Consider the following 22,443-nt stretch of genomic DNA (forward strand, 5'->3'; position numbering starts at 1 on the left):
GAAGCCAAGACTGAGAAGTGCCGGTGGAAGTGCTGAAAGGTTTGCAAACTGTAAAACTCCGGGCACAGGGGAGGAATGATTACTGTGGTGACTTTTAATGCTGAGAGAGGGTGCGCAGGGTCAGGGCGGGCCTTGTAACATGCACTCACGTGCTTTCCACGCCCACTCTCTTGGTTCTCTACCAGCTGCCAGGTCACGGAGGCAGGGACAAAGTCTTCAGGTTCATTGGCTTCCACAAGGATCACTCGACTCCCTCGAGGAATCATTTCAGAATTCTTTGCAACAGTAACGGCTGTTTGGAGGTTGTCACCTAGATGACAAAGAAAGTGGCCTTGCTTTGCGTAGAAACCCCTCAGCATTCAGAGCTGAGCTCTCCCTCCGCTGAGTGACCACACCATATTCTTAGTGCTCTTGGGGGGCATTTATCGCTTTCTGCTTTTTTTCATAACCATTTATCAAACCTATCTGTCCCTCGTGGTCAAACACTACATCTGCATCTCCCTCCCATAACAGCATCATGTCCAAGAACATTGCATACACTGTATTTCCAAAACATGCACAAATGAATAAATATTTAAGTGCTTTACAACTAACCCTCAGGAGACTGACAGCTTTCAGCAGTGAAGGTGATATGGGCCTGGTCTGATAACATAAACCCATTCTTGGGATCTGGATTCTAATTAAGTAAAGAAGAAAAGCACTCAGGGCCGGCCATGTTGGATTTGACCGCCACGGGCCATACCTACCCTAGCACCCTGCAGGACAGTCCAGCAGAGTCTCAGCCCCGTTACACAGAGGTCTCCCTGGGTGCTAGATGAGAATCCCAGCCTCATCTTTCAACATTTGCTGTGAGCCTGTTAGCCCTGCACAGGTCCTGGGTCGGAACAGAGGGCATTAAACAAAGAGAATCATATATGGTCCTTGTCTCTAAAGTTCAGGGTCGTGTTCAGGGGGAGCTACACATGTTCCCAGGTAACTGGAGCAGAGGGTAACAAACTTGACAGCAAGGCAGTGTGCTTTCTGCCTCAGTCATGCGAACTCAGCGCACATGGTGTTTTGCTTATGCCTGGGATACAGTTAACTTGTCAGGCTTCCAGAAACTCATACCGGTAATCATGACGGTCCTGATGCAGGCCTCGCTCAGTTCCTTCAAGACTGGTTTGGTTTCCTTTTTCAAGCGATTTTCCATTATGAGAAGTCCCAGAAATGTTAACTCTGACTCCACCTTCTCTCTTTGGATTTGGAAGAAAACCAATATTAAAGTGTATTCATATAATCTCAACCATTGGATTTATTTCTTCTCGTTGAAATTTCCAAGTTTTATCAATATAGCACACGCACAGGCTTAAAAACTCAAACAGAACCCAAAAGTTTATAGTAATGAAAACCAATAGCCCCTGTCTTCACAGCACCTCACACCTTCTGCTCAGAGGTAACTACTTTTATATCTTTTATCTGCTTTTTCCAGTTTTTCAACTCCATTTTTTTTAAAAACATGGTGTTTATCTTCCAACTCTTATGTTGTTTGTAAGATTTATTTTGTTATTTATTTATTTTATTTTATTTTTGGCTGCTTTGGGTCTTAGTTGCTTCTTGTGGGCTTTCTCTAGTTGTGGCAAGAGTTGTGGTGCACGAGTTTCTCACTGTGGTGACTTCTCTTGTTGTGGAGCATGGGCTCTAGGCGTGCAGGCTTCAGTAGTTGTAGCATGTGGGCTCTAGAGCACAGGCTCAGTAGTTGTGGCGCACGGGCTCAGTTGCTCTGCGGCATGTGGGATCTTCCTGGCCCAGGGATCGAACCCGTGTCCCCTGCATTGGCAGGCGGACTTTTAACCACTGCGCCACCAGGAAAGCCCTTCTGTTGGTTTTTAAAATTTTTTTGTTAATCATATATTTTAAAATTTTTTTAGCATTGTAAGCATTTCAGTTTGGTAGACATTTATTAAGTACATACTGCATATAAGATACTATAGTAATAGCTGAATATGAAATCATTTATTTCAAACTCCATCTGTAACCTCCAGTAAATATATGACATCAGCCAAGCATCTGAAGAGTTTTCAGAATTTGAAAGTGGAGGCTTGGAGTCTAACTGGGTTACATTAGCTATGTGGGACCTCTCCTCCAAAATAAAATAAATCTCAGGTGTTTTTTAAAAAGTAAATTTGGGGCCCAGGAGCTCTTTCTTGATCCCTCATTTTTCCTTTTTCTGTCCAGAGTGGAGTTAAGATTTCAGGGAGAGGACGTGGAGGAGAGGGAGACCTAGGAAACTAACCTCCGTGGCTGCCATCAGTTAATCTCACGTTCACTGTTCTCAGTCTCACCTCCAGCTTCCATTGTACATGACATATCAGAGTTGCGTCCTCTCCGGGCTTCTGCAGGGTGAACCAGCTTTCCTCTTGCAATCGCTCTCTCTCTCTGGCATGGTATAGTCTATAGCTTCTTCTCTCCTGCTGATTCAGCTACCACTCCTCCACTTACTTTACATCTTATAGAAACGTGTAGAAATCTCTCATCTACACTATTGCTTCTCTGGTTTTCTTTGATACTGTTTCTTTTCTATCACATCAGTAGGATTCAGAAGGGAAAAAATCATGTGGTCAGTAAACCTTCAAGGAAAGATCTGAGTTGGATTTCTTGATAAGAACCAAGTCCAACTTGGATAAGAATACGATGAAGAAGCTTCTCTCTGGAGTAGAATATAAGTAGCAACAGGCTTCCCAACAGTCCAGTCACTAACTGACTACTTTATTTTAGATCCTATATGAGGCACATTGGTGAATCCTCAGATAATCAGATATGAATCCTGCCTCATGATCTTACAGAATATTATAAAAGAAAGTCCACCTGAATACAGAATTTGTTAAATTCCCATCATTTAACTTCATGGCTTTCTATTATAAATTGGATTAATATTTTCTTATTAACTAGAACCAAAAGAAAGATCCCCAAATCTTCTCACCAGTGTATTCTGGTTTGGGGGTCCGTTTTATGACTCTTCCCTTGTTCACTGCTTCAGGCACTTGGGCCTCTTGGGGTTCTATAACATTCTAGCAAAATACTGTATCAAGGCCGTTGCAGCCACTATTCCTATTGCCTGCAATGCGACGCTCACTGACTTTATCAGACCTCTGTTCAAATGTGGCTTCCTCAGAGGACTTCCTGGATTAGCCCATGTGAAACCGTGCTCTCTGTCATTTCTAAAATCCTTTTAGCCTGCTTTATTTTTTCTTTCAGGGCATTTATCACATCCTGACAATATTTTATAGGTTGACTTTATTACCCATTTCCCCCAATTAGGATATAGGCTTTGTGAGGGCAAGGATGTTATTTTATTCACTTCTGAGTCCTCAGTGCCTTGAGGGGTATCTAACAGCTACTACATAGTGAGCTCAACAGAAATTGGCCAAACTCATAAAAAGGTGAATCTTGATAAGGTATTTCTTCTGCTTTTATTCTGAGTTTTTTTTCCCCCAAGTCATCTCAAGAAACTCTTCTACTTCCCTTTTGTGATGCCAGTTTTTTAAAACTTTTTGATTTTCCTAATTGGAAACCATTGCTAACTATCATTAGATTCTAAAAAATAATCAAAACCCTATTCTTTTCGCCTGTTTGAAAATAATAACCGTATTCTAGGAAGCATGATGATACATAAGCTCCTGACAGTCTCTGGGAAAACCTGAGATGGTTGGAAATTAGCACATTTATCCTCATTTTCTTATTTTGTGCTGTTTATAATGATGTGTATCTAACTGGTAGCTTTTAAATGAGAACATCACAGTTGTATTTGTACGTGGCAGCTGGGTGGTGGCCATACTCCATGCGTAGCAACATAAATCTTGTCTTTACACATCACCTTAACCTCACTATTAAAATATGTATCTTGAAAAATTACAAAATCCTGTGCCTTATGGGGCTTCATGCTTGCTCAAGAATAGTTAACGCCGTGAATGTTAAACCTGAGAGTGCTGTTCATGTATTTGTGAACTGCATATATTTGTGTATCTATTTAGGAGATTAAAATGTCATGGCTGAAAGGCTCCTTAGAGATCATCCCATCCCACATTTTATAGATGAGGGAAATAGACACAGGGTAAGGAAGGGAAGGTGATTATTGATTAGAGTAGATGGACTTAGGTTGTAAATAATAACGTGGAACTGAGGATATGCACGTTTTAGGCAGAGGGGTTAATAATTGTATATAAGTGAGGATCTCTCTATCAGCAACACAAAATCAAAGATAAGTCATGCAAATGGTTTGTTATTCAATCTTCCATAGTGTTTCTTTACTCTTTGTCACAAATAATTCAAAAACAACCTTCAAAAACTGAGAAACTGGGCTTCCTAGGTGGCGCAGTGGTTAACAATCCACCTGCCAATATGGGTTCCATCCCTGCTCCAGGAAGATCCCACATGCCACGGAGCAACTAAGCCCATGTGCCACAACTATTGCGCCCATGTGCTGCAACTACTGAAGCCCACATGCCTAGAGCCTGTGCTCCGCAACAAGAGAAGCCACGGCAATGAGGAGCCCGCGCACCACAACAGAGAGTAGCCCCCACTCACCACAATTAAAAGAAAGTCCGCGCACAGCAAAAAAGACCAAACTCAGCCAATAAAATAAATAAATAAATGAATTTTTAAAAAAAACCTGAGAAACTTTGAAAGAAAAAATAATCTACAGATTATCCTCTATTGAGGACAATTTATACCCTGAATGTAATTAAGAATACTGAATCCTATTTCATGTAAGGAAGTCAATTTGCACTCACTACCTCTCCAGATCTGAGGAAGGTGTACTAGTGAGTCTTGAAAAAAGACACATCTAAAGGATTCTGGACGTCATTCAAAGTGCCAACTGTATCCTCTCAACCCCTTTGCCTGCGGGACCCCCAATCAGTCAGCCACGTGATATTCCAAGGTTGAAGGAGGGTTAGTTGTTTGGGGTGGGATGATGGAACACAGGGCAGAGATAGCTCACTGACATCTGAGAGTCAGGAGCTCTCAACTGCCATCCTAGTTTTGCCACCAACCAGCACTGGGACCTGAGCAAGTTCTCCCCAGTGTGGCTTACAGCTGCCCCTGTCCAAAGCGAGGGACTGCATGGGTGATTCTGCATCTCCAAGAGGCTTCCTGGTGATCTGGCTGTCTGTTCATCCATCTCCAGGGCTCAGTCACTCCATGCACACATAGCTTGCCCTGGCAGCAATTTTTGAGTTCCTTACCTGGTCAAACTCTCCACTTCTGAAAGCTTCCCCATCTTCAAGACTTTGTGGGCAAGAGCAATGACACGGAAGCCTTGCATTGTATAATTCCTCAGCTCCTGTGGGAAATTCTTGGGCACTACCAGGAGAGAAGGGGGAGGTACATGCAGGTCCCATTAAAGGTGGCTCAACTCCTAAGCAAGACTCTGGGTTGCAATACTGTACCTTGTGTTAACTTTACCTCCGTAAAAATGCTTTAATAGAAAAACTACAGCTTCAGTTAAAGGCTACAAACAACTTCATCAGTATGTTATCATTACTCTCACAGAAACAAATGCCAAAGATGTTCTGGTCATCAACGGGGTGTCACATACACTGACTGAGTTCACTAAAGACAGACCTGAGGACTGTCTACCCAGATGAAATGAGGGAAACTACTGATCTTGTAGATCAGGAGCTGGCAAACTGCAGGCTAAATCTAGCCCAATTGCTTGTTTTTGTAAGTAAGGTTTTATTGGAACACTGCCACGCCCATTTGTTTGTTTATTATCTATGGCTGCTTTGGGGCTACAATGGCAGGGTTGAGTGACTGAGACAGAGGTGGCATAGCCTGCAAAATCTAAAATATTTATTACCTAGATCTTTGCAGAAAAGTTTGCCAATCTGTACTTTAGATAATGGATGACCCAAAGCCAACCTTTGTGTATTTTGACATGGTAATCATAACTAATGTTAATATATCTATAAAATCTGCATGGTTTATGTGTGCTTATAAAGATATTAGGAGGAAGCACGGTATAATGAGAAGTGTAGTGGCTGAGGCTGCAAACCACCTGAATTCTAATCTCTATTATACTTCCCACTAGCTCCCTGACCTTGGTCATTTTAAGTTTCTCTTCTGCACCTCAATTTTCCAATCCATAAAATGAGGAGGTTATAGATCTCTATGTCCCTATTCAGCTCAGACTTTCTGTAATTCTAAAACCATTCTGGAGGTGGGGCTCTATCTCAAGCAAGCTCCTAGCTCTCTATTTCTTAAATACAGGAATTAAAAAAAAAAAAATCACTGAATACGACATTAGCATATGTCAAAGATCAGATGTTAGGACAAGAAGAAGAATTGGGAGGGCTACCAGATGACTAAAAGGTGGCAGATGACACCTGAAGAAAATAACAGCCAAATACAGACCTTCAATCTGTGAAGGATGGAGTTAATGGAAGCTATGAGGAAGATCAAAGTCAGAAAAGAGGGGGACTGCTAAAAAAAGACTCAAAGTAGAGAGAGAAGTTAAAGCAATCATTTGGCAAATCTTAAGATTTGTGCACAAGCTGATGGCTCTCAGCAATTGTAAGGAGAATATAGATGAAAATCAGGAGGAAAAAGGCCAATTTTATCCAAATGAACTCATTTGAATGCAACAATATTCTTACAAATCTAGGCTGTGGTTTAGAGAGTGCATATGTTTATGAGACTAAGAAACAATACAAATCAGCTCAAAATCTGGCTCAGAAAGATGAAATTGCTGTGAAAATGATCAATTACCTTGCTCTAATACCATCTAATTTACTCTAATCACTTTTTTTTCCAAAAGATTTATCTTTTTTGTATTCTCCTCCCATTGATCTAAGACCCCATAAGAGGTGCCAGCCCCCAGGAGGTGACAGAGCAGCCCTGTCTGCAAATTAGTCTAGTGTTAAGACCTGTCTCTTTGGTTCCCTCTGGACGCTCCTCATTTTCACCCTCCCTGGCCCTCCGACCCCTCTGCAGCTCCCTGTCTGGTTTCTGATGCTGCTTCACACCTCCTTCTCTGATGCCCCATTGTGACTGGGCTTTTCTGGCTGATATTTACTCTCTGCTTGGAAATGATCACCTCTGCCTTAGCAGCTCTACTGGGCTCACTTCCCTCCCACCAAGAAAACAACCACCTCCACATTCATTGATTCAGGTTGTTGTTTTGCTCTGTGTGTTTGAGCCCTTAAAATATTTTTACCTCCTGAAAGAGAAAAGTGTCACTTTTAGTACCTGTTTCGGATCTGCAGAACCCAGCCAGCATCTCCGGGGCACCCTTCATGTAGACACAGAAGTGATCCTCTCCTGCCAGCTGAGCGACCACAGACATCCTCTGCAGGCTGGAGGAAAATGGAAACTGACGCAAGATGGTGATGGCTTCCACAGGACTCTGAGTGCCCAAGAGAGGAGAGCTTAAGAAGCTATTAAGTGAGAGTTAGCACACACACACCAACAAATCAGGTTTATTCTGTAGTGAGCCCAGGGACATCATGAAGCAGTATGTTATCTGAACGTTGATATTTTTCTAGCTGTGTCTCAGGAGATTCCCTCATCAAGTTGTCTGGTCTGCAAGGCCCTTGCCCTTGGCTGCCTGGAGAAATCCTAATCATCTTCCAGGCCAAGCTTACAGGACACCACCACCTCTGTGGTACTTCTCTCCCAGAAACAGTATTCACTCCCACCTCTGGATGCCCTAATTTTTTTTCTTTTCAAATATTTATTTATGTATTTGGCTGTATTGGATCTTAGTTGCGGCACATGGGACCTTGCTGTGGCATGTGGAATCTTTCGTTGCTGTGTGCGGACTCTTTTCTACCGCAGGCGAGCTACTCTCTAGTTGTGGCGCAAAGGCTCTAGAGCACTTGGGCTTACTTGTCCTGAGTCAGGTGGGATCTTACTGCATCCCCTGGACCACCAGGGAAGTTCCCACCTCTGGACTCCTGCTGCTTTCTTCAGCCTTTATTACAGCACTTCGCACATTGTATTGCATTTATTTGCACTTATATTGGTTTTTCTATCAGTCCACATACTCTTCCAGCACAGGGCCCAACATGTCTAGTTTTGAAGTCACTTTATCCCTTAGCACCTAGCACAGGGCTCAAGCATACGTAGGTATTCTATGAGTGCTTGTTGAATAAATTAATGGATAAATTCAAGAATGAAGGAATGAGTAAACTGATCATGGATACTGTTAGGATACGACAAAATAATAGGAATATAAAAATATGTAAAAGTCAGGGGAATCTCACCAGTTTTAAGGGGGAACATTTATATAACTTAAAAAGGCACATCATACCCGACTGGCTTTTGGTCCTGGTTTTATTATTGTGTTGGAGTCTGAGGTCCCAGATTTGCAGTGGTCTACATTACAATCTTCCATTTCCTGTTTTAAAATGAAAACATTCATAAGATTCCTTAGAGAAAAATAATAAGAAAGAAATATGTCTCATTTGCATAGCACTTTAGTCTTTTCAAAGCCCTTTTCACCTATTTTCTCTTCTAGGCCAATTTTTGTAATATCATCACTGTCAAATTTCTGTTGTCTTGATTTATATTAAGGACTTTATTGTAAAATGTCAAAAAGCCAGAATTATTATGACTACATTTTAAGTAGTAATTGATCAAGGAGGTGTGAACTACAGCCCACTGGCTCTTCCTAAAAGGCATGTCTTGTAAATGGATGAGGGTTTAAGTGGAGATCCACTCTTTAATATACCTGAGCACATTAGCTCTAAGATGACAGAGGGTTGAGTCTTGAGATAAATATGAGACTATTTCTTATGCTCTATCTATGCTACTACCCTAATTGGTTAGCTGCAGAGTTACAATTTAGCTGCTAGCAAATTAGAAAGCATATTTGAAAATAGTTTGTATTCTTTGGATGCTACAGCAGTATAAGCTATACCATCTGAGTAACCAATATGAAGTTAAAATATGGGAAAGGCAGTCGGGTATATAAATATTAGAAGTCAGAAAATGGGAGACGAACATCTGGTCTCTGCTCAATCATTTACTTGTTCAGCCTTGGGGACATCACTTCATTTCTCCAGATCTCAATTTCTTCTGAAAAATATTCTGACATCCCTTCTAGTGCTAATACTCTTAGAGTCTGTAAGGACATTTTCCTTCCCTGTTATGTTTAGTGAAAATTTCCTAACTCTCGAAAGATATTTAACTAGAGACTCCCTCTCATCCAGCTTTAAACTCAGTGGACAAGCTTGCACTTTCATGCTTTGTTTGGGGTGGATACAACTGGTCTTAAAAATAGTTTTTATAGAGCTAATACTATAGATTTATATCCTCACAGAAGACCCCAACTTGTATGTCACTTGTACAAAGAGACCAAGCCTCCCTTGTTGGAGAAAGGGGCACTGTTAGAACCAGGATCAAAGTCACATGAAGCAATAATGCCCATGTGCAGCTCCTCACTGTGTCAGCTCGAGTGATGCCGGTAAGCACATTGCTTATAATAATTACACCGATTCTGCGCCATTAAGATCCAGAAAAGTGATTTCTGTCTTGCCTTTATATCGTGAATAAAAAGGATTGCCTGCCATATCAGCAAATGGAGGATGTTGCAGCCGTCAAGCCATCCCATTACAGCTGCCTGGACGGTGAGCCCTGAGAGAACTCGGGATGGGAACAGGATGCCCGCCGTTGAGCAGTCAGCCACTGCAGCCACCGCCGACAGAGCACCCGGAGGAGACGCAGGTGAGAAAGCACAGGATGCTGGCCCCAGACAGCTGAGGTGCACATCAAAGGAAGGATTTCAGTGAGCCCAGACTCTTGCATTTTCCCATACTCAGAAAAACGCTAAATTCCTTAACTTGAGATCTCTGGTTTTCTTTAATTAACAGTAATCTTTTGATTCCCGACCACCTGGGCTGTGTTGCAAAAACGCCTGTGTATCCTGCCCCCACCCCCACCCCCGTCATCCCACCGCTTGGCTCTTTGGAGCAGTCTCTCAGAATCATCTGAGGTGCTGCAGCCTGGGCTGAAGTCCTCAGCTTTGTCTGCCAAATAAAGCTTAACTCTCAACTTTTCGGTTGTGAATTTTTTTCTGGTGGACAACATCAAGCGTTTCTCCACAGCAAACGCTCTAATTTTAATTTACTGATATCAGAAATTTCCCTGTTTACCAAGTTTCCCCTTTTATTATTTTGGCCTCTAGAAAGCTACAATTTTCCTACAATAAATACGTGAACTAGCGTCTCTGTGAGGTGTTCTCCACGTCCCCTACCATCGTTTGTTTTCATTCCTTCACAGCTCTGTTGAAATGCTGTCCTGTATTTGACGCATCATTGTAAGTAGCGTTAGAACATTGTTTTTGGAGGGCAGAACCATGTAGTTAATTAACTAACGAATGAATGAATGGATACTCTCCATCGTTTGGGCGCTTTACAATGCACGCAGCCCCTTCGGGCTCATATTCTCCACGTGGTCTGGAGTGAGGCATTGTTATCCAAATGCACAGACGAGGTAATGAGTCAGAATCTTCCTTCTGGATCTGGGGTCTTGCAGCTAGAGGGGGGTGGCGTCTAGAGGCTCTCCCGCTGTGCCGTGACAGCCACAGGATGGTCTTCTACCCTTCAGTTGCCATGCGCACGCACCTCAGGAAATTGAACCCACTGGATTGAGGAACTTCCATTTTGGTTTTGAGACTGATACTGTCTGATGCAGTAGCTACCAGCCACTTGTGGCTATTTAAATTTAAATTAGTTAAAATAAATAAATTTTAAAATCCAGTTCCTCAGATGCATACCCACAATTCATGTGCTCGATAGCCACCATGGCTGGTGGCTACTGTATGAACAGCACTGCGTTACACTAGTGTTTCTCCAACGGTGTTTTGTACCTTGTTTTAGCCTGTCAAGGTTTTGGAGGTGAAATAGGTTGTTTAGTAACTGTTGCGTATTATATTCCCTCTTGAATATTCACAATGCATCACAATATATTAAAGAAGTCCTAAAGTTAAGAAATCAATTTTGTTTAAACAGCAGTTCTCAACTTTATTTGATCATGGAACCCTGTTTCATGCTGCACTCGTTGACAGAGTCTTGGAGCAGAGATTTGGAAATTCAGGTAGGATCAGACCCTCATTCACATATTGCTGTGAATCTTCTCTGGGTTTCAACCAAAGTTAGAAGAGCCGTGGCACTCCCAGAAAGCATTCCTTCCAGTCTTCCTCACTCAGTTGAACCAAGAAACAATCGCCTTACCCAAGCTGTGCCCTCAAACATCTTGAGGTCCAGTGGGTCTCCCTGGATGGTCCCGTCGAGAAGGATCAGAGAGTGGCAGCTGGCCATGGCCGCACACAGTGGGCCCCACGGCAGAGCCGCGCCCGAGGTAAAGCTGTGGACTTCCTGGAAGCTGGTGGAGAAGATCGTCCGTGAGTTACGGTCTTCAGCAAAATCATCTTGCACCATGCCCCTTAAATTTTACTAATCTTCAATAATATTGAACCCCTATGCTCAAAACTGCCCATGCCCTGTGATACATTTTGCTACTTGGGTATAATCACAGGGCCTTCAGTCAGGTTGCTTGCCGCCAGCCCGCTTGGTGGCAGTGTTGCGGGAAGACACATTGTGGGAAGGCTCAGAGCGGACGTCTGCAAATGCTGCAGAGCTGCCTCTAGAAAGCCACCCAACCCAGGCAAGAAGTCTCCAGGCCAATGCGGTAGCAGGGATGGAAAGGAAGCTTGCCTGATGGCTCCTTTCTTCTTCAAGTAAAAGCAGGCATGGACTCAATAGTTCTCACTAATTGGCCCTTTGGGCTTTGCCCCTATTTCCTGAAACTCCCGGCATGGGTGTCCAGCATCTAAAACTCATTTCCCTCTTTGACAGGAGACTGGCTTGGCTTACCTTCTCTCCTCCCATCTTAGAGCTGGATAGTAATTGTTTCTAGTGGTTTCTACCTCCCCCAAAGTTTCAGAGCACCAGGGGCGAGGGAGGGAGAGAAGAGGTGGAAACTGCAAACATCCCTTTCCCTTTTCACTGCTCCGGCCCAGTAGAGGCCCTGCTTGTCTGGACAAAGGCCTGGCCTGGGCATCTGAGCAGCCAGAAGCAGAGGCACATGAATAGGAGCCCAGGTAGTTCAATGACACCCAGCCCAGGTATCTCCTGCACCATCGTACTGCCTGACTGCTGCTCCCTGGTACCAGTGCTGCACCCAGCCCTGTCACCATCCTGGAGAGCCCCTGCCTGACTCTTTCAATACCAGCAGCCTCAGCCAGTATTTGGAGCCCAGGCAGGGTACCCTGAGCTTAAGAGCAGAGGCACCTCCACTCTGACTGAGACGGCAGGTCCTAGCCCTGCAGGAAAGGGAGCTTGGGGGCACTCTGTGAGGATGGGCCCTCTCTCCTGCCTCCAGCTCTGTTTTGGGATAGCTTTTATGTGATTGCCCTCTCTGCTCCCTAGTGCCAGCTTCTAACCATATCTGTAAAAATTCGAGCCATAACCCCTTCAAAACTTATCTCAAATGCTCTCTCCTCCAGGTGGTATTCCTTGATCCATACATTTTCAAAATGAATTTCTACCTTTTATCCACTATGATATTATAAAAATCAGGACTGTGTTTGTTTTTTCATCAAGCAATCATTATTATGTCTTCTTCTCTACCCTGATATCTGTGCCTTAATCGTAATTCTTCTCCTGGCCTGTGTGGTACATGGAAGGTGGCTGCATTTGCACCCTTTGTCGCCCTAGAGTGTGACTCCATGAGGGGGGAGGTGGAGGTCCTCCTTTCCGGATTTCCCACCTCACAAGCCACTCAGGAAGTCTGTCCAGCTTTTAGTTAGGCACAGTCCTGATTTCACTCCTTGCTTTTTTGTCTTATTCATTCACCTTCCTAATCATCCACCTTATTCTATTCCATTTTTCATGTGGAGTTTGAAGACCTACTTTCCCCGTCTGATTCTGAACTTAGAACTCATTTAATTTAACACATGAGACTAACGGGGAGCTGGTACCAGCCAATGATGTATATGTTATGTGAGAGTCATCCCTCAACACTGGGAGGCTGGACTGGAGTGTCACCAGGGTAGCCCCACCAATCACACACTCTGTCTTCACTAATGTGCCCACCAGTTGTCAGCAGTAGGGACAGTCCCCCAGAGGTCCAGTCCATCTTCTGTAAGAGTGCCAGTCTGCAAAAAAATTAGAATGGATTTAGCAGAAGATTTAGAGCCTTTAATTATATCATGATTTACACAAAACCTAAGCTCCTAAGAAGTTAAAGTACATTTAGTTGTCCCAAGCCCTTTTTTTTACATTAAATGTGTTTATTATTTAAAATTTTTTTCTTTATTGTGTTTATTTGTAGTAAATATGATACTCAATTCTCCATTATTTTCTTTTTTTCTCTCCCAAGAACATATTTTTTTCATTTTTATTTTCCATTTGTTCAATGATTCTTTTTTTAATTTAATTTAATTTTTTATATTTTATCTTTATTGAGGTACAGTTGATATAAAATATTCTATAAGTTATAGATGTACAATATAGTGATTCACAATTTTTAAAGTTTATACTGTGTTTATACTTATTATAAAATATTGGTCAAGCCCTATTGGTAAACATCAAATTTTAAATCAGAGAAGAGCGCCTGAGAGAAAGAGTCAGTAGGTGACAAATGATTCCCAACACACCATCTTGAAAATTAGGTGAGTCTAGTCACTAATTATTACAGAATGCAAGTGTTTCATTTTTGTTTGTTTATTGTTGTGACTGTTGCTGTTGCTGAATGAAAGAGGTTCAGCGAATAGAAATCCAGTAAGAACCAGCTCGAGTTTGGCACTTGCTGTCTTTCTGAAGCAGAGCTAGGAATTTCTTTCTTTGCAAGACTGTTTAGTTCCCAGTCTGCCATCTGGTTCACAGCTACTTCCTAAAAATGTGGGTCACGTGGTGACTGTCCAGATCGATAATGAAATGTTGATAAGGGGTTTTGAGGCTACAGAGAGTAGTGAAGAGCTAATAATAAATATTAATTAACGCCCAGGAATGGGTTTACTGTTAGATCAAGAGGAAAATGGTTGGGAGAGTTGATTTGCTGTATTATGGGAAAGTATTTGTCAGATAATGTAACAGAGAAAGCAAAACGGACCTCAGTACTATCACAGCACTTTTAATTTGCTCTTTGCTTCACCGTCAATTATTAATTACAAACCCCGGTGTCTTTACGCAGTAGGCCAATTGCATTAGGCCTGCTCAACACCCAGTCAGAGTAAGGAGGTGGCTACCACTGCCTCAGCACTGTCAAGGCTGAGCAAAACATTGCCAAGTGCTAGAATATTCTTTTCAACACTGACACCCAGGACTCTGACTCTATTTTTCTTGGTCATCTCTGTGTAAGACACTGAAGTTTCTAGTTTTCTATCAAAGGGTATGTTCTATCATCACAGCATCATGCTTTACAGTGAGGTGCTTATAATGCTTTCACTTCCTACAACTAACTAAATAAGGTGAGACATTCTAGCTTAGAAGCGAAATGAGCAGACCTAAGGTACAGTGGCCTATAGGTTGGAGAGAAAGAACCAGAATCCAGCCCGTCTGGAGACTCCCACCAGACGACAAATGTTAAATGACTTCTGCAAAGCATGTGGAGAGACACAATCTGTACTGGGCTTCTGGATTAAAGAAGTAAGGAATCTTGGTCTGATTACCTCGTCTGGACTCCATGGAGAGCTAACACGCTTTGTATGTTATTCCTTCAAGAACAACAACAGCAAAATAACAACAAGCAAACAAGTAAACAAACCACTATCTGCTTCATTTCCCTCCCGTATTTTATAAGGGCCCCAACCTGTGTGTTTAGATTCCAAAGGCTCTTGAGTTGCTACATTTCAAAAAGAGATAGCAACTTAATTCAAACTGAAATGTGTTCCTGATGATTAGATTATGTTTTTAAACATCAATATCTTAAACATGAAAATGGAGATGATACCACAGCAAAACAGATATGGGACTATGTTATTTCTCTACGTGAAAATGACCCTTATACAATCAAACTAGCCATAAATGGAAAAAAACTAAATTATAGTTGCTGTTGTAAAGGGAATAAGATAGAAAGAGAAAACTTCTTAGCAGGAATACTCGCCCAGACTTGGACTGAATTGAATAGAAAAGAGAGAACTTGTTTTCAAGAACTTATCACAAACCAACGTGAGCTAGAAATATATGGGAGCAAATGTGCTCAGAAGCCCAATGGTGAATATCTTCTAAATTGAAATAACACTAGATGGAAATTCAATTAATTGTGGAGGGCTTGATTCCAACATCATGTGGGTAGAGGTTTATGATACGAAAGCTAGAAAGAAACGGAGACAATTGTAGTTCCAGCTTCTTATCTTAAAAAGTCCCACAGAAACGTAGTGTCAGATTCAGGATTAGATTTCTCATTTTGCTGATGGCCAGTAAAGAGTCCTCTGCATGATACGATGCCATCAGGCCACACGGAGTTCGGCCAAGCCTGCTGTTGAGCAGCCCTATGACAGCCTAGCAAAGGAGCACTTGAGGATGTGGAGGGAAGAGCTTTCTACGGGAAGGAAAACGAAAGCCTCTGAAAAAATTAGTTTTAGAAACAGATATGTAATGAACACATTTCCTAAATCTCCCGCCTATATTCTAGACACTGGTGAGGCTGCTGGGTGGTTCACGGGAACCCATGATCAGGGGCTGGCCTCTGTCCCTGAACCCAAAAGGAAGCTATTGTTAAGTTAACCTTCCGGGTTTCTTCGTCAAAGGAAACTAGAAAAGAATAGAACTGAAATGATGTAAGAGCTATGCCCCTTCCACCTGGGGACCAAGATGTGTCAGGTGAGCTCATGGTGTCTCTCTAGCATGTCCCCTGCTCTGCTTTCCCACCCTCCTTGTCTAGGACAAGGAGCCATCTCTTTCATTGTCCCCGGGAAGACCCCTGACTCAGTCCTAGCTCCCTTTGGTCCCTTCTCACCCTTTCCTCAGATGGATGAAATACAACACGCCTATAGAGATGTCGCTGATCTCCTTAAAAAATGAGAAGGGCTCCCATTCTCCTCCACCGCCAGGCCCTACTCCTTAGCTCGGCACATCCGACCCTGGTTCCAGCTGCATCCCCACCACGCAGCCACGTTCTCGCCACCCAGGGTCCTGCTCCCCGCCTGCTGCAGCCCTGGCATCCCTGTGCTGCTGGGCTGCTCGCTGCTGAGCCTGGGGCCCATTGGGCTTGACAACCAAAGCCACAGCTCAAAGGGGCCTCCCACCTGTGGCAGGGAACTGCAGCCTGATGCTTGGTTCATACCTCTCTTCAGCCCACATTTCACTGCATTTTCATCATCTACGACTCCCTTTTACCTGCTTTCTCAACTAGATCATGAGCTTCTCAAGAGCTAGAGCTATCTCATTAATGGGGATCTCTGCCAATGTGGGTTACCTAAAAAGTGGCAAAACCTTTATCAATTATCCTTATGCAAACAGAGTGAAGACATGGAGGGACCAGGCCAGGCCCTCTACATTAGAGATGGTAAACTGGGTACCCGAGCTGAGGCAGGAGCTGTCCCCCCACAGGAGAGCCACGGAGAGGGGTCCCAGGACCTGTCCCGTAGCAGTTGTCCCCTCCTCTGGACATACTTCCCTTCTGCCACCTTTCCAGGCCCTGCGCACAGACAACCTGCCCCAGTCCTGAGTCCTGACATCCGGGGAAGGATAGGAGAAAAGAGGGGCCAGAGTGTGTAAACATAGATCACAGCCCACTCCCTCCCTTTCCTTAAAAGAAGCGGCAAAGGAGAAAGAAATATGCTCACTTAAGCTCTAGACAACAGAGCTTCGGGGAATAGAAATGTTCCTCATATTTTTTTGCCTGAAAAAGCCAGTCAGTCAGAAAACTCATTATAGTAAGCGGTTGTTTTGAAACCCAAAACAGGCACAAAAATATTAAATTTCACAGGGAAGAAATTCATTACGTGATGGCTAAACCGCTTCCTCAGGACTCAGGGAAGCAGGCTTCTAGAACGTGATCTCACACTAGCTCCCTGTGCAGTCTTCACGGCCTCTGTGTTCCCATCTGTCCCACGAGGGTGCTGGACTAGACTGGCTTCCCAGCCTGGCTATGTTTTTTTTTTTTTTTTCCCAGCCTGGCTGTGTCTTGAGGTCATTAACCTCCAAGCCGGAAAGTTGAGCTCATACTTTGTCAAAGCACACGAGGTTGATTTGCCCACACATATTGATTCTCTGCGGGGAGATGCAGAAGATTTTCTTCTTCTTCAGCCTCTTCTGTGCGTACACGATGCCTGTGGTCAGGGCGGCTGGCAGCACCGGAGGGACAGTCAAGGTGAGGAGGAGCAGGGCCATGGTCGCCGTGTCTTTCGGAGAGACCTGGGGAGGGAAGGGGCATACAGGTTAGCCTGGCAGAGCAGGCGGGCGCCCTTCCTGGCACCATCTCCTGCCATGTCCCTGGGATTCTAGAAGCTCAGAACAGTCACTGTGAGCTGTCTTGGTGGGACCGGGTGTCCTCTTGGCCGTGCCCAGGAATCAACAAACTGTCTTCCACTGCAGCACAAAGGAGATCCTGGCTCCTCACCCCAGGTCCTGCTGCCTTTCCTGACCCTGCTTCTCTCCACCGAGGTTTCCCTCCACCCAGAGCGCCACCCCTTCTCTGCTCATCAGACATCCTCGCAACCCCTAGACCCCCGGGCACTGGGACTAGTCTCAGGGTGCGACATTTCACACTTGGCTTGGCTGCGGGTTTATGAATCTCCCTCCCCCGCTAGCCTACACACTCCTCGGGCGCAGCCGCGGTGCCTTCTTCACCTTTGAAGTCATCTTGGAATTCATCGTACGCATCTCCAGGTGCGGAGCCTAGTGCAGTTCTGACACTCGGGCGGTGCTCAGCACACACACTGAATGCATGGTGACCCCATAGAAACTCGGACCGAGACTCTGCCAAGATCCCAGCATATGTGAACTACTCTGGGGAAGCCGGTCATAAAAATAGCTTGCTCTCACTGGACGCGCCCCCTGGGACAGGCACTGTGTACATACAGTATTTAGTTACTCCTCACACCTTAAGACAGTGTGATAAATATTATTTCCTCCATTTGACGAAAGAGGAAACAGAGACTTAAAAGATTAAACAACTCTCCTAAGGCATGCTGGTGAAATGGTGAGGATATATACCCTCGTCTGTTCAACTCAAGGGCACAAGTGTGTGACCAGTATGTCACATCATCAAGCCAGGTCTCGTGGAGTCAGGATTCCAGGCAAGTCCACAGAGGCTCACAGGACGAATAGGGAGGGGCCAAGACCAAATCATAGGTCACTTAATTTCCCCATGCTTTATTAATTAGCGGCTTTCCCTCCGCAATCTTGCCTAGGTTTTTATGAAATTATCATAATTTTAGCTCTACAGTCCTCTCTTCAGTATTGGAAACACAGATTCAAATTCAGTAACAATGGCTGCAAGACACATCTTTGGGCCATTTCTAGTTTGCCGCAAATCCATCATTTCCTGCTTTCTCCCAACCCCAGCCACAGAGAGGTTTTAACCCTGAGGACTCATCCCTGCCTCATGCTGAGCCGGTGCAAACAGAGGCAGCCAATAGGACCCCAAGTTCTGTCCTATAAGAAGACCGGGTGCAATGAGCACGCTGCTTTGGTGTGTATTGGATGTTGAGTCCTGCCCTAGACACCTTCATTACCCATCATTGGCAGGGCTTCCTGGTGCACAGGGGAGGGCTTTTTGCTTCTTTTCCTGCTCAGTACTCCTGATCCCCAGATGAAACTGTCACACTGCCTCACATTCCAGCCCCACTAGCTTTGACATTCTCCCTCTCTCTTTCCAGCTCCATTCTACTGGCGCCAGTGTGCCCTGGCCTCCTCTGGCCACCCTTTCCTTAGAAATGCTCCCTGGGGGCTTTTTTCAGACTGAAATGACTACCCAGAGCTCAAATTTGAGTCTGAACATTGCTTAGAAAGTCTTCTGACTGTCTTTGCCTCTCCCCCACTCAACACATACACGTTTCTATGCCATCGCTGATGCCATCAGTTTGACATTGTAAAGAGGCCACCCACTCCCAGTTTGATACCCATGTTTGGATCCTTTTATTCACAATGTTTTATTCTCCTCTATAAGCCCACGCTACTGAGATCCCAGCATGTCTTACAGAAGAGACTGCACGGTTCATAACAGATCAGACACTTAGGACCAGAAAAGACCTCAGAGGTCATTTGTGACACCCCTTTCCTCTATAGCCATCACAACTATTCAGAGAGAGGTCCAAATGATACCAGATATCCTGAAACTTGAAAAAGGAAGTGGGAGTCCAAACAGAACACAGCTCTGTAAAAGCAGACATTTAATTTCATCTCGGAAATTAACTTCATTTCATCCCAAGAAGAACATAGGGCAACTCACTGACTGCATGGTGTGTTGGGTCTTCCCTGAACAATGTACACACTCGAATGCTTTAACGTTCTCAAATTGTCCAAACTTCTAGGAATGGGAGTCAAGATCCCCTTCAATCTGATCTACTCCTACCTTGCTAGGCTTCCCTCTTAATTGCTTGCTGGTTGCAGGATCCGTTTGTGCTTTTCTTTCTGCTGCATTTTGTTCATTCAAATTAGTATGCCCTTTCTGCTTTCTGATCTGATTAACTGAATCCTCCCCATCCTACCAGGCTTGGGAGACGCATTTCCTCTGAGGCTTGGATATCCCAAATGCCGCAAATGCAGTATCCTCTTTCTCCCATCCATGTGGTGAAAGGAGCCATGAACTTTGCAAGTTTTGACAGCTGCACCTTTCAAAACAATTTCCACTCATCATGTGAGGCTATTTAAATTTAAATTAATGAAAAGGAAATAAAATTTAAAATTCATTTCCTCAGTCATACCAATCACACTTCAAGTGCTCAATGAACAAGTATTAAGGGCTACCAAATTGGACAGTGTCGATATATAGAATATTTTGCAGGTATATAGAATATTTTCATCATCCTAAAAAGCTCTAGTGGATGACATTGATTCTGAATGATGGGATGAAGAGGAAACCTTATCTAACCCTTTTAAGTTAAGTTAAGCTCCTTGAGAAAGCTATCCTATTAAAAAGCCTTACCCCAAGTACTTACTCCATGATAAACATATATACCAAGGGCATAGAAAAAACCCATGATTCCAAGGAAGGCCAGGAACACTATGAACTTGAAGGCATCACTGTATAGTTTGAAGTTCAGGGGCCGGGGGTAAAGGATGGATCTCACCAAGTCCCCTTTGGCTGTGTTGTAACCTGTATGAAAATAATCACAAATGGAGTAAGATCCTCGAAAACAGTTTCCCTAAAAGCCAAAAACCGGTTTGCATCAAATTAAGGATTGGCTACTAAGGTCATTTGAACATGGAAGTAAAGCAGCAGTGCTGTGACCTAAGAGTGTATTTACACTTGCTATTCTTTCAAGTTGCCAGGAACAATAAATGGCGTTCACTTAGCCCTGCTCAATTTCTCTTGCTCTGGGCGTCAGTGCTTCAGCGGCTCACACAGTGTAACCACCCCACCCCTGTTCACACATGGGATTGAGGAAAAGGGGACCAAGGAGCTGACAAATGCCGTGACCTGATGAGCTGTTGAGAGAAGAAGACTTTAAAGGGAAAATATGTGTTGAAAATAATAGAAAATTAAGAGAAAAGTAAAGCACAAGTAATCCTTTATGCCTCTGGTCATGTTATTATGCTCAAAAACCTTCCAGACCCCGCACTTTTTAGAATAAAGTTCAAATATCTATGAACTTTAATAATAAAGTTCAAAATATGCCATGGTATTTAAGGTCCTCTTTTATTTGATGTACTCTTGCCTTGCTAGGCTTATCTCTTCACTGCTCACTGGTCCCAGAAGACCCCCATGCGTTCCTTCCTCTGTGTTTTGTAGACACAAATTAGCCTATAATTCCAGCTATCTGATATGATTGGCTAAATCCTTCCCATCCTATCAGGTTTGGCTCAAAATGCCACTTCTTCAAATAAGTGTTTCCAGAATTCTACTCCCACATTTCATGCCCAAAGTAATTTCTCCTTCTCTTTCAAGTCCCTGTACCACTTGGTCATATGACATCTCTCACGGCTCTGTGTTTTGTTAGCTATAAATCCATCTGTCTCTTGTATCAGACCATAATCTTCTTTAAGGGCAAGGGGTTTTCACAATCTTTTTTTTTTGGCCCTCCATGCATAGCACTAAGTAGATACTCATTAACCTCTAAAGTATTGGTGAAAATGATTGACCACTATATATTCCTGGTGTGAGTCAGTATTCTAAGCACAAAACATGCCTTAATCCCACTGCTTGATGAACATCTGCTCTCCTCAAACATGGCTTTGCAGGCTTTGAAGGAAAGGATCAGAGTTTCCTCTAAGCTGTTGCCTTAGCATTTTCCAGGCTCAGATCAGGGGTTCTTATGATATCCACCCATTAGCTTCTGCTTAGGCAGCAGCCTGAGAGATGTTTTCATGCCCACTGACTACTTTGAGCACAAAGAAAAGAACCTCCTTTTTTTAAACTTTTTATTTTGTATTGGAGTATAGACAATTAACAATGTGATAGTTTCAGGTGCAGAGCAAAGCAACTCAGCCATGCATATACATGTATCCATTCTCCCCCAGACTCCCCTCCCTCCCATCCAGGCTGCCAGGACCCAGGAGGTATTTGCAGAATCTATAGGATGTGGTACCCTATTTGGTAAGGGAGAAAATGAAGAGTTAAAGATGATATGAAGAGACTAGCCAGATGGTGATGATGTCAACAGAAAGAGGCAACAGAGGCGGATGAGTTCCCTTTTAGATGCCTTGATCTTAAAGCATCTGTAGGACATGTAGGTAGAGGTATCCAGCAACAACCTTGAAATGACAGCCCGACAAGCAACTCTCTGAAAAGAAAAAGTCCTCAAGTGGTAGTAGTTGAAACTGTTTTCCTGGTAATCACTTAGAGGAGATATAGAGGGAAAAGAGAAGCCTAAGGACACACAATAAAACCAAGAACATAATTTTGCCTTTGAGGAAGGGTGCTTCAACCCTGTATACCTGTCATCATAGACAGGGGTATTAACAAGAGCCATTCAGCTGGAAATAGTGGCAACTTAGAATAACAAGGATCTGATTGGAAATCAGAATATGGCAAACTCCATGACCCAAAACAAGATTTCCCTAATCCAGCTCCCCCACCCCTAATCATGGACCAAGTTTACAAAAGTGGAATCTACTAACCTGTTTGCAAAACGACAGCTCTCACTGGCCCCTGCCTAGAGGGCTTGACCTGGATAACTTCTGTTCCACAGAAAAGGACGTGTTTCCGATAGTCTTCCAAGCTGTGGGATTTCCAGGCTGTGGTGTTCTCCGTGTGAGGCAATGGTGTCTTTGTAACAGGTATACTTTCTCCTAAAGAAGATGGTATTTTGTTGATTCTGTGTGAACTCAGGTAGTAATTTAGAGCTGGCACTTG

General features: G+C 43.7%; 1 protein-coding gene across 1 annotated transcript in view; it reads right to left on the minus strand.

The window, feature by feature from the left end:
• Nucleotides 1-22,443, minus strand: part of ATP13A5 (ATPase 13A5) — a 113,955-nt gene that overhangs the window by 36,311 nt on the left and 55,201 nt on the right. Inside the window, exons 10-19 of the mRNA XM_057740176.1 lie at nucleotides 22,209-22,379; nucleotides 20,087-20,244; nucleotides 17,151-17,339; nucleotides 13,074-13,135; nucleotides 11,211-11,361; nucleotides 8,288-8,374; nucleotides 7,225-7,381; nucleotides 5,223-5,340; nucleotides 1,108-1,232; nucleotides 150-310 (exon numbers count right to left, since the gene is read on the minus strand). Of these exons, the coding sequence (XP_057596159.1) occupies nucleotides 150-310; nucleotides 1,108-1,232; nucleotides 5,223-5,340; nucleotides 7,225-7,381; nucleotides 8,288-8,374; nucleotides 11,211-11,361; nucleotides 13,074-13,135; nucleotides 17,151-17,339; nucleotides 20,087-20,244; nucleotides 22,209-22,379 (1,379 nt within the window). The remainder of the gene's footprint in view (nucleotides 1-149; nucleotides 311-1,107; nucleotides 1,233-5,222; nucleotides 5,341-7,224; nucleotides 7,382-8,287; nucleotides 8,375-11,210; nucleotides 11,362-13,073; nucleotides 13,136-17,150; nucleotides 17,340-20,086; nucleotides 20,245-22,208; nucleotides 22,380-22,443) is intronic.

The sequence above is a fragment of the Hippopotamus amphibius genome, chromosome 6 (genome assembly GCF_030028045.1).
Source record: "Hippopotamus amphibius kiboko isolate mHipAmp2 chromosome 6, mHipAmp2.hap2, whole genome shotgun sequence".
Classification (NCBI taxonomy): Eukaryota; Metazoa; Chordata; class Mammalia; order Artiodactyla; family Hippopotamidae; genus Hippopotamus; species Hippopotamus amphibius.